Here is a 12,860-nt window from a genome sequence, read left to right on the forward strand (position 1 = left end):
CTAAATATGTTAATCTTGCTCCATTTAATTATATAGTTACAATAATAAGCATTTGTACTGCTTTAATGTGTGTGTGTGTGTGTGTGTGTGTGTGTGTGTGTGTGTGTGTGTGTGTGTGTTTAAATTTGTATAGTTAGATTTTTGGGTAAGTTGAAAATCAATGTTCAAATTTAAATGTGTAATCCAGCTATTTTTCTCTGAAAGAAATCTTGTCGTCACATGAGTGCAATGAATCTTGGTATAGTCTGGGCCAGTAAGGAACCATTAATTGTATCCGTTGTGGCCTGGAAACAAAGGACACATTTTGAGGACACATTTAAATGACCATTTGAAATGGGACAGCCTTTTTAATGCTGCTATGATTAGTGGTGTGCGATATTGACTAGAAATGATATGTCAGTATTTTCTGGGATTTAATAGATAATGATAATTAGACATTGGACTTGGAAAGATTTAACTTGCAGTAAACAAATTCATACAAAATGTTTTGATATTTTAACCATAAAACATTGAATACTGATATTCGAAATTATAAAAAAAAGAAGAAAAAAAAAGAAAGAAAAGATTCTTTACTTAGGCAGTTGTTGCCTAATGGTTAGTCAGACTTATAACCTGAAGGTCATAGGTTTGAGTCTCGGTGCTGGCAGGGGTTGTAAGTAAATGACCAACACTCTCTTCCACCCTCAATACCATGACTGAGGTGCCCTTAAGCAAGGCACTGGACCCCCAACTGCTCCCCGAGTACTGAAGCAAATGGCTCCCTACTGCTCCGGGTGTGTGTTCATATTGTATGTGTGTGTGTTCACTTCTCATTGCTGTGTGTGTGCACTTGAATGGTTTAAATGCAGAGAACAAATTCTGAATATTGTTTACCAAACTTGGCAAATGTCACGACTTTCATTTTCACTTAAATGTGAAATTAAAACTGCCAGTAGGTGGCAGCAAGTCACTGTTAATAAGTGAGTCAATGCGGTTGAACCGAATCATTTAAATGATTCATTCATTCAGGAACGAAACCATGTCATGTTGCTCAGAGGTGCAAAACAGTGCTGTGGCTGTGTTTGGAATTATTTTTGTTGGCAAAATAGAGCAAAAATGGCAATATGGTGTCTAAAACGTAAGTCTTTTTGTTAACTTCTAGTCTATTGAACTGTTGTAAATAATAATAATAATAATAATAATAATCTATATCACTTAATTTGTAATCATGCTGATTTTTGGAGTAAATAAACAGCACTCTTCGTGTGATATTGATTAACTATATGAAATTATATAAATATATACATTTTCTGCCTTCATATCTTACATTTTGTGATCATTCTAAATGTATTTTAATAGACTGAATCATGCAGTGAAAGAACGCACTCTAAAAGCACACTAGATTTCATCACATAATGCATGCATGTACTCTGTAGATGTGTTTTGTTTGGTTTTTGTGATATACTCAATAACATCAAATTGCACATCATTAAAAAAACAATTATCACAGACAATATATATCACACACCCCTAGCTGTAATGCATTCAGTCTTTGAATGCAGTCTTCAAAGAATGAAACCTCTGAATTGTGATACAGCTAACGTGTATTATCCTAATTATCAATTGAATGACTTATCCTGTTTTATAATTGTGAATATTTGTGTTTACAATTAAAATAATTTTGTGTGAGTTTTGAGTTGAGTTTTGCAGTTGTTATTAGACTATTTTCATGTGCATTTCTGGTAATTATTGATTCACATCTTGTAAGAACATAAAAATAAAAACATGGCACCTTTGATAAATTACATAAATGGTAACCACTTTAAGTAAAGTAAAAGATTGATAGGTCAACTTAAGTAGAGCTATTCAAAAAATATTAATCATTCCACATCTGAAATAGTAAATTGCTAGTGAAATTGAAAAGGATGTAATTATAGTATGAATACTACTATACTCGAATATTACACTTATGAAAAAACAAAAAGCACCAGTATTTTTTTTTATTGTTGTTTAAACGAATAAATGTTACAACAGCTTGCCATAGCTCTTGGAGCGCGTGAGCGAGTGAGGGAGGGCATTGCTGCTTAAAATGCTGTGAATGTGACAGCCAATAGACCAGACTGTCTGCCTCAGCTTGGGGAGGGAATGTGGAGAAACCTCCGTGAGGAAAATGCGCGCGAAGTGACGCGACACGCGCCGCTCTACAAGTGCTCTAACCATATTCCAAGAACAGCGCGGGAACCGGGGCGCGAAAAGGACTCGTCCTGTTGAGGGGACAAACATGACTGTGGTGCCCGGGGAGAACCTCGAAGAGACTGTGGCATTGGCAGCCCTGTCCCAAGATGTTTACGACCATGAACGGGCAGACCAGGAGTGCTGCGAGCGGGTGGTTATCAACATCTCCGGCTTGCGCTTCGAAACCCAACTAAAAACACTAGCGCAGTTCCCCGCCACCTTGCTCGGTGACCCCAGGAAAAGAATGCGCTTCTTCGACCCTCTGAGGAACGAGTACTTCTTCGACAGGAACCGACCGAGCTTTGATGCCATCCTCTACTACTATCAGTCTGGAGGCAGGCTGAGGAGACCCGTCAATGTTCCCGTGGACATCTTTATGGAGGAGATCAAATTCTACGAGTTAGGAGAAGAAGTCATTGAGAATTTTAGGGAGGACGAGGGGTTCATCAAGGAGGAAGAGCGACCTTTGCCCGAAAACGAGTTTCAGAGACAGGTCTGGCTTCTGTTCGAGTACCCCGAGAGCTCTGGACCCGCGAGGGGCATCGCAATCGTCTCGGTGCTCGTCATCTTGATATCAATTGTCATCTTTTGCTTGGAGACTTTACCTGAGTTTAGGGAGGATGGGAAAATGAACGAGGAGAGCCTCGCACTCAATGGAACTGCTAGTTCAAAGAAGCCCAATCCATTCACAGACCCCTTCTTTATTGTGGAGACCCTTTGTATAATCTGGTTCTCTTTTGAATTGCTCGTGAGGTTCCTCGCGTGCCCAAGCAAGCCCGCCTTCTTCAAGAATATAATGAACACGATTGACATCGTGGCTATTATCCCCTACTTCATCACTTTGGGTCTGGAGTTGGCCGAGCATCAGGGTAACGGCCAGCAGGCGATGTCTCTGGCCATCCTGAGGGTCATTCGCTTGGTTCGGGTGTTCCGCATATTCAAGCTTTCCAGACACTCAAAAGGGCTTCAGATCTTGGGAAAGACCCTGCAAGCGAGCATGCGAGAGCTGGGTCTTCTCATATTCTTCCTTTTCATTGGAGTTATACTGTTCTCCAGCGCCGTGTATTTCGCCGAGACGGACGACCCCGACTCGGGGTTCAGCAGCATCCCCGATGCCTTCTGGTGGGCAGTTGTTTCCATGACCACTGTGGGCTACGGGGACATGTGCCCAGTCACCATCGGTGGCAAAATAGTGGGCTCTTTATGTGCCATCGCCGGTGTGCTCACCATTGCGCTTCCAGTGCCCGTCATCGTGTCCAATTTCAATTACTTCTACCACAGGGAGACCGAGCACGAGGAACAGATGGAGTACACGCACGTGACGTGTGGCCAGCAGCAGCCCTCGTTTGGTGAATTTAAAACGAGTGACAGCAAACCGTCCCTTGCTAAATCAGACTATTTGGATTCAGAGGATGGAGATTCAGTCAAGTACACCAACTGCAGCCCCCATAAAGCACACACAGGGAGGCTTACTGGTGAATGAATGTAGAACGCCAACAATTCTAAACCCAAAGAAGAGCACCTTTCTCCATCATCCCCTGAGTACGTGTCATAATCTGAGGAACACTTCAATTGGATTTTACCGTGACGTGATTTGCGATTGTTTTCTAAACGGTCTTCCATTGTTGTGAATGTAGAGCATCGAAGCGCGAGACGTACTGTAGTTATAGGCGCGAAAATAAAACGAGAATCGAATAGAACGCGTTATGTATATTAGAAAGCTCAGTTAAATCGATGCGTAGCACTTTATTAGCTGTAACTCCGCGGATTCGTGATACGTTAGTTCTCCACAAATTCGTTGACAGTGCGATACAGTTTACATATGGCTCATTTGAAAGAAATAGTAGGACCAATATATGTAACTTTTTTGTTATTTGTTTTCTAACGAGGGCAGTTCAATTGCAAGGTCGTTTTGAGAGAGAGAGAGAGAGAGAGAGAGAGAAAAAGACTTGCCCCAGCTTATTAAAAAATGGCACTGTTATTATTATTACCATTTAAAAAGCTAGTTGTGTCTTGTGTAACGTTACATTTGGAAATTTGAGACATATCGAGCTGTATTATCAACGATAGGTAGATTAGAAGAGCAAACCAGCTTTTTGTTTTTAATTTAGGATCTCACTGCGTTTTCAGGTTGTCATCATATCAGTGGCTCTGCAATAACATTGAAAGGTTATGATCTTAAGAGTACTTGATAACTTCACTCGAACTAGAGCACTTCAGGGATAGACTTACACTGAGAAGCATCATTAAGCTTCATTTTCAACAGATGCGTAGGGAATGAATGAAAAAAGGTTTGATTTCAACAATGTGCGCTCAAATCTGGACACTTGGGAGTTATTTTTTATACACTAGTGTTATCTAGCGGGAAAAGGCACTAACTGCAGTCTTTATGATATCAAATGTGTTTCCATAGCAACTTTCCAGACGGTTCTGGAGACATGGGGTATTATTGCTCCCTTAATTTATTCACAGGAAAGATGGCTTTTGGTGCTTTTATTTTAAAACAAGGTACATTAATGAATTCAGTTAAGTAGAAGAAGAAGAAAAAGAGAAAAAAACTCTCAGGTAGGCAGGTTTACATTCTTATTAGGCCTGGTTAAACTAAAAGAGCCCACAGAGGCTTATCCAACATATCAAATGTGAATACAAAGTGTCAGTATAACACCATATAGCCCACATCCGTGAAAATGGAGAAACGTCTATATTTCTGCACTGCAACAGCATCAAAGGGGATCATGAATTCAGCACAAACAGGGATTCATCATGACGTCACTGTGAGGAAGGAAAAACTCATCCGTCTCTTGACTGGACTTGGAGAATCAACTCATGCAGGATCAGTAATGGACCGAAAACGGAAATGACTGCAAGTTTTTAAAACTCCCTGCTCCTTTTTTTTCTCAGATTTTCACATTAACAAGAAGAGTTCAGACAGGAAGAGGTAAGTAATACTGCTCATCCGTGAAAAATAACTTTGCAGGTGTTGTAAAGTATCTTAGAGCTATTTGTGAAAAATATTTAGATTTTGTAATATTTCAAGTTATAACATATGAAAGCAATACTTTTAGGCGCATATTTACATTTACATTTAATCATTTAGCAGACGCTTTTATCCAAAGCGACTTACAAATGAGAACAATAGAAGCAGTCAGATCAACACGAGAACAACAACAGTATACAAGTGCCATGACAAGTCTCAGTTAGTCTAATATAGAACGCATAGCCAGGTTGTTTATTTATTTTTTTTTAAATGAAAAGACAAGAAAAGGAAAAGTGCAAGTGTTAGTTGGTTAAGTGCTGTCGGAAAAGATGAGTCTTTAGCTGTTTCTTGAAAATGAGTAAAGACTCAGCTGTACAAATTGAGATTGGGAGGTCATTCCACCAGCTGGGCACAGTCCAGGAAAAGGTCCGTGAGAGTGATTTTGAATTTCTTTGGGATGGCACCACAAGGCGTCGTTCATATACAAAAATATAACCACAAACAGTATAAACTGAAAGTATTATGTCACTAAAACAAACAAAAATTGCACTGATAAGTTTAACAATTTTTGTTCATAGATGTTTTTTTTCATAGACAATTTAAATTGTGTGAGATATTGCACAATTCATTTTATAACAAAAAAAAAATATATGTATATATATATATATATAGAGAGAGAGAGAGAGAGAGGGGGAGAGAGAGAGGGGGAGAGAATGAGAGAGAGGTCTAGAATTTGAATATGAGGATCTGTGGAATGAAATGTGCAAAAGAACAGGATGAAACGTATTAGTCTTTTTTTTTTTGTAATCAAACAAAGCCCATTACCACATTCTTTCAAAACAGTCTACAATAATCGAAGAAATCTAAAATATTTAGCCAAAGCATTTTAGTAAATTTGAACATCAAAAAATAAATAAATACCGTATTTTCCGGACTATAAATCGCACTTTTTTTCATAGTTTGGCTGGTCCTGCGACTGACAGTCAGGTGCAACTTATTTATCAAAATGAATTTGACATGAACCAAGAGAAAACATTACCGTCTCCAGCCGCGTGAGGGCGCTCTATGCTGCTCACTGTGCTCAGTGCACCTATATCCTACACTGAGCAGCATAGAGCGCTCTCTCGCGGCTGGAGACGGTAATGTTTTCTCTTGGTTCTTGGTTCTAAATAAATGCGACTTATATTCCAGTGCGACTTTTTTTCCTCATCATGACGTATTTTTGGACTGATGTGACTTATACTCAGGTGCGACTTATAGTCCGAAAAATACTGTAAATAAATAATTATCCCAAAAAGATGACATATATTTAGAATCTTTTTCATATCATGAAAATCTAATTTCTAAAGAATAAAGAAAAAAATATATATAGACATATAAAGAAATCAATAATCAATAATGAAATTTTTTTTATACATATATATATATATATATATATATATATATATATATATATATATATATATATAATTTTATTGATTAAGAAATATACCATATACTGTTATTAATTCCTGTTTTCATGTAGGAATAACAATATGAGTATTTCTGTCTATATGTGTATGAGATACATGTAAGGCTTGCAGTATGCAGATTGCAAAACTAGAATTTTTCATTCTAAAATAACCCCACCAGTTTAAATTGACCTACTTTATGTACACTAGGTGGCAGTATGTGCATGTTTTTTAATCACTCTGTCATTATCCTTTTTTGTAGTGTTTGCTTGTAACGCCAGAATTTATCATTTAATTGAGTCAGTGTACAGTAAGATTTAATGATTTCAGTTAGGTATTAGTTATTTTTTACAAAAAAATGTTTGGAGCCGTCAATATTTTATTTATAATATATAATAAGATAATGCAGATTAAATAGTTAAAATCTTAAAATAATAATTATATATATATATATATATATATATATATATATATATATATAATTTTTTTTATTTTTTATTTATGTATTGTGTGTTGACTGCCATGTTCACTTGATCAAAGGTCATGTTATTTCAAGCTGTGTATATTTTCATAATCCAGGAACCTTTGGCACTTAAAGTTGATTAGTGGCTATCATGTGACTTTCATATACCTCCTCATGGCCCAGGAATATTGTCCCTTAGAACTGTGTCTAAGGATCTGAATACACATGGACAGGCATACGTTTTTTTTTTTCTGCTGGAAAATATGCCGAGCTTGACACAATAAGAGCGACTGCGTAATGCCGTTGTCATGTGTGGCACTCGTGCTATTGGCTTGTGTTACAGCTCACAGGTGTTGAATAGGTCAGTGTGACTTTGTGGCTTGCTGCAGTGAAAATGAAACAGCACAGCTTTAGCTCTGGCTTTCACTGGGGTGATATTTACACGGTTACATGGCAACATAGTGTTGATATTCCTAAGACAGTCTAGTTAGGGTTTCTTCTGAACTATTAACAATCTTAAACTGATTCAGCTTGACTTCTTAAAGGGATAGTGCACCCAAAAACAAAAATTCTGCCATTATTCATTATTTCTCATGCTAACGTCATTTCAAAGCTAAATGGCTTTCTATTTAATACATGCAATTATTCTTTTAAATATCTGTGCTCCATAATCAGACATTTTACAGTTAAAAAAGTAATAAAGGATGCATAAAAGTGCATAAAAGAACTTCTTGTTGTGCCATCAGCCAAAAAGTGTCATGGTGTTTATGTAGCTGTTTTACACAGTACCGATTGTTTCAAAGCAGTATCACATGAATTAAGAGGAAAATAACAGTGTTAGTATAGTAAAATTCATCAGTTATAAAACATTTAACTCCAACTGTAAAGCAGCTCTAAGAAGGCACCCGTGTCATTAATCAGCTCATTTCGTTGCAATGTTGTTTCAATTCATTTTCATAACTGTGGTGATGTTGCAATGTCATTATGTCATTAGTGTCATTATCCAGCTCAGTTCAGTTCAGTTCAGCAAGCAAAAGGCAACAGTGGCAAAAAAGCTAAACTCTGGTCACAGTCAGGTGACAGTAGTGGAGAAAAAAAAAGTATTTAGATGGTTAACATCTAAAAACTGAGTAAAATCTACAGGCTACATTTTATTTTTAAATATTATAATTTTGAATTTGAATGGTGTTGTTGATTAGCCTGGCCAGCCAGACTGACATCAAGATGTTTAGTCTGGAAACTCTCCATAGACGAGGCTTACTCCGAGGGGCGGGATAAACGGCTGTCTCTCAAAATCCCTCTGCACGCAATAGGATAGCGCTACAACCAATCAGAGCAACGAAGAAGGTGACGTAGTCAGAGCAGTATATTAAACTTTTTCCGTATCCAGTCGGCAAAACTCCAAACACATCTTCCTTTTTTAAAAATGACTTAAGTGCCGTTCTTTGCTCTTTTCTTAAAGAGAAACTTAACTCCAAGTCGTCCAGAGTCGCGGCCAAAGCCGATTCAAAAGATCGTTGTTCGACAGCTGCAGCCGCCATTCTTTGTTTTCAAGTGGCAGCCGTCGCAACTCTCTGTCGTCATATGTTAAGCCCGCCCCGCCTGCTCTATACACGACGTGATTGGCCTGACCCAATCTGGGTTTTTGCTGCTAGAAGGTGTATTGAGAGTTGCTAGACTGTACTCTAGGCTGCGAAATACATTTTGCTGCCGCTAGGGTTCGTCTAGATTTCTAGGCTAGTTGTTGATTACATTAAGGGCTGCAAAAAGGTGTACAATTTCCAGTTCAGAGAAATTCCAGAAATTTTGGAAACTTTCCAAGATTTTATTAATTTTTTTAATATTCCAGGGATTTGGAATATTCCGATGTGTTACTGTCAATGGTGGCATTACTACCATTGGTGGTACTGTGTTACAGTGGGTGCTGTTACTACTGATGGTGTTACTAATGGTGGTGTTATTTTCAGTGAAATTACTGCCAGCGTTTTTACTGTCGGTAGTGTTACTGTGGATGGTGTCACTGTCAGTGGCGGTGGTGCATTACTAGCGATGGTGGTTCTGTTGATGGTGTTACTGGTGGTGCCGTTGCTGCTGATGGTGTTAATGTTGATGGTGGTACTGTCAGTGCTGTTTCTGTCGATGGTGTCAATGTTAGTGGTTTTACTATTGATGGTGGTGTTATTACTGGTGGTGGTTCTGTTGATGGCATTACTGGTGGTGCCGTTACTGCGAATGGGTTACTGTCAGTGGCATTACTGTTGGTGGTGTTACTGTTAATGGTGATTTTACTACTGGTGGTGGTTCTGTTGATGGTGTTACTGGTGGTGCCATTACTGCTGATGGTGTTTCTGCCAGTGCTGTTACTGTTGGTGGGATTACTACCCATGGCTACTCTCTATGGCATTAATGACAGTGATATTGTTTTATTTTTACTTGTGCATTCAATTTATTTAATGCTACTGCTAAATACTATTGTACCTGCAAAACACTGTTTATTTTTGTTTGTGTATTCTGTGTATTTGTAATGTGTATCTTTGTTCTATATTTTTTTTTTTTTAAATAAAAAAGATAAAATAATGACAAAGATTTTTATGTTTTTAGCTGGCTAATTGAGCAAAGTGCTTCCATTTATTTTATTATTAGTAGTAGTATTATTTTAAGAATAAAATAAAAAATATCGGATTGATATCGGAATCGGCAAATAGCCAATGCTGCAGTATCGTTATCGGAAGTGAAAAAGTGGTATCGGGACATCCCTAATTATTAAGCACATAATCAGCACATTTATCCCCCAAATTCTGATTATTGTTATACAAATGAAGTCTCATTCATAACTATAAAGTATTCACACCATTAAAGGCAGCACAACAAATAATGTGTATGTATGTGTGTAAACATGATTTTCACACATTTTAAATAACAATTATGTCTTCATGCAGGGATTAACAGTTTTATTTATTTATTTTTGGAAGCCAAACACCGTTGACATTAAAAACACATTTGCATATCGTCCCCTTGGAATTATAATGTTCTATCTGACATTTTTGTCAAAATTGAGTTATTCACATATTCTTATTCAGTGACAACTTATTTATATTATGTGATAGATTTTGTAATGTTCTGCACATTTTGGGACTTTTTATTTAAATAAGCAACAAAGTTGTATCTATACAGTCGAATGGAATGCAAAAACTTTGAAGCTCAAAATCTCAAAACTACTCGGAATGCAGATAGAACCTTATAATTCCAAGGGGACGATATTCATGGTTCTCTGATTTTAGTTAATGGTCACATGACATGCAGGTAAACAAATAAATAAAAAAACTGTATATTGGCAATTACAGTTCAAACTGTAATATGACAAACAATCTCTTAAGAAAATATATAACATTGCTGCTGAAACATCCAGTAAAAACAAACATAAAATAAAATAAAAAACCACAGGCCACACTGTGAGACCTGCTGAAATAGCTGGTATCCATATCCACACTTGAGTTTAAACTTTACAAGAACGAACTATGACCACTTTTAGTGTTGAAATTAAAAACTAAGTAAAAACAAACTGTTTTTGTATCGACCTTGTAGCATTACTTTACTGGACTTAGATCTCTTTTAGTTGTGTTATAGTGTCTCAATCTCAATCATTATTTTCACACTTGTACTGTATTTGTATTGTTGTATTTAGGAACCTGGTCATATTCAATAATAATAATCATTGATTTAATTTTATATCATGTGAACCCCTGTCTTTGTCTTAATGTATTAATAGTTGTTTTTTTATCTCTTTTTATAAAATCTGTAATATAGTCTGTATTTAATGTACTCTAAAATCTAGTTCTGTTCCTGGCTTCTGGATGTTCCAGCTGTGCTAAAATACACAATAAAACAACAGCTTTTATCATCTTCTAATATGCAATGGGTAAGAATTCTGTTCTCTTTTTGTTTACAGTTACCGTCATGAAAATGGACTTCCTGTCCTACAGATCTGCACATACATGCAGCACAGTATCGTCAAGGACAATGTGAATCTTCACCTGACCAGCACTGCGTGGGACAAAACAAACTTCATGTTTGCATTTAAACAGCATTCATTTGTTCCTATCAAAGAAATGATGTACAGTGCCTCAAAAGGAATATAACTGTCAAATGTGGAATCGAACCATGAGGAGATAAGGACAATGTGGTAAATACAAAGAAGATGCTTTGATGCGCACTGAGGTAGAAACTATTTACTTGAAATCACAGAGTACATGCACAAACAAATTGTGAGATACATCCTGATGTTTATCTGCCCCCAAAACAACAACATGCAGTGGGACAGGTGTTTGTGAGTATGCACATGTGAATATGTGTCTTCAGAACCAGCAGTATGTCATGTTTAAACATTACAGATCATGTGCTATACCAAAAAATATTATGGCATGCATGGAAAGTTGGGCATGGAATAAATCTTGATTACTATGTTAATTTATTATTATTATTCTTTTTTTTGGTCAACAAATCAGTAGTCATATTAAGTGGGAACAACTATAAAAGACAACAAATTATTTGACTGTTGAGGTTAACCTTGTTAAATATCTATTTTTATTTTTTTGTTAAAGTATCATAGCTTTTATATTAAAAAGGAATCAGTTAAACTGGTGAAAGGTTATTTTTCTAGCTTCTTTAAAAATTTTGCTAAATCATTTGACATTTTTTCCACTGTTTATTTTGCCTGCTGTGAAAAGGAAATGTGACTACACATGTAGAAATTCTGTCATGATTTCCTCCTTGAATTGTTTATGTGGAACAAACACTGAAAAAAAAAAAGGTTTCTGCAGGTTTGTGCCTTTATAGTTTCAGGATCTCCCATCATTGAAAGCATCTACCTCATTGTCCCGATTGGCTGTTTTACCGCGCATTTACCTCACTGTGTTGCGTTACATCAAACAGTTCAAAAGCCTTATTTCTGGAATCAGCTCAAGCTTACAGTATGTCACATTTCCCCACATTACTGTCGGCAGTGTTGGCTGTGTGTTGTCCTGGTTTTGTCCATCCTGATTTTGTGCAACCATTCAACCTAAAAAGTCAAGAAGAAATACAATAATGTAAAGGTGGCAAGTAAAAACTCATCCCAACATGCCCCACAAACTGATTTAAAGTGACTGAAGTATTTTCCCTGTTTCCCTGAGGTATGTAGGCCTATGATGTTGAAATCTAGACATTTTATTAGCTAGAATATGGGAAGTTGCAATGTGATAGAGTTTATATGCGAATGATGATACTTGAGAAATGATTGTCTGGCAGTAGATTTTTCTAGCTGAAATGTGCATAAACACATTTTCCCTATTTAAATGAGTAATTATTTCATGCATGTTTGCAAGGACATTTTGACTCCTGAAATCTTGACTTTACATAAACAGTATATTATTATCTGCATCATGTCAAATTAAAGTTCTGCGCCTTATATATTATTTTGTTATTTCCATGATTTCATTTCATTTACAAGTTAAAGACACATGTGTCACCTGTTCTCTGCATCTAAACTGGACATTGCTACTGGTTCACAATATGACAGACAATAATAACTCAATAATAATAATTTTCTGAATAACTCAGAAAAGTGATTTAGTCTGCTGTGACTGTTTTTCAATTGTGGGGTATTTAACTGATGTCTTTGGACATACAATATTTTATGACATTTTGATGACTTGAATTCAAACCAGGCTAATTTGTTGTTTAAGCTAACATGAGAACAGATGCTAACACTGCATCT

The 12,860-nt window shown here is 36.7% G+C and overlaps 1 protein-coding gene and 1 long non-coding RNA gene across 2 annotated transcripts; both read left to right on the forward strand.

Annotated features, from left to right (window-relative positions):
- Positions 1–2,107: 2,107 nt before the first annotated feature.
- Positions 2,108–3,777, forward strand: LOC132099098 (shaker-related potassium channel tsha2-like). Its single transcript, XM_059505545.1, has one exon. The coding sequence runs from the start codon at positions 2,261–2,263 to the stop codon at positions 3,695–3,697; it is 1,437 nt and encodes a 478-aa protein (XP_059361528.1). The 5' UTR covers positions 2,108–2,260; the 3' UTR covers positions 3,698–3,777.
- A 20-nt stretch (positions 3,778–3,797) lies between these two features.
- LOC132099099 (uncharacterized) lies at positions 3,798–12,433 on the forward strand. The gene is made up of 2 exons (XR_009423019.1): positions 3,798–5,152; positions 11,055–12,433. It is a non-coding gene; the product is annotated as an uncharacterized LOC132099099 (long non-coding RNA).
- Positions 12,434–12,860: the final 427 nt, after the last annotated feature.

This window comes from Carassius carassius, chromosome 22 (genome assembly GCF_963082965.1).
Source record: "Carassius carassius chromosome 22, fCarCar2.1, whole genome shotgun sequence".
Classification (NCBI taxonomy): domain Eukaryota; kingdom Metazoa; phylum Chordata; class Actinopteri; order Cypriniformes; family Cyprinidae; genus Carassius; species Carassius carassius.

Coding starts and splice junctions, on each gene's coding strand:
- LOC132099098 (XM_059505545.1), top strand. CDS start 2,261: ATGACTGTGGTGCCCGGGGAGAACCTCGAAGAGACTGTGGCATTGGCA.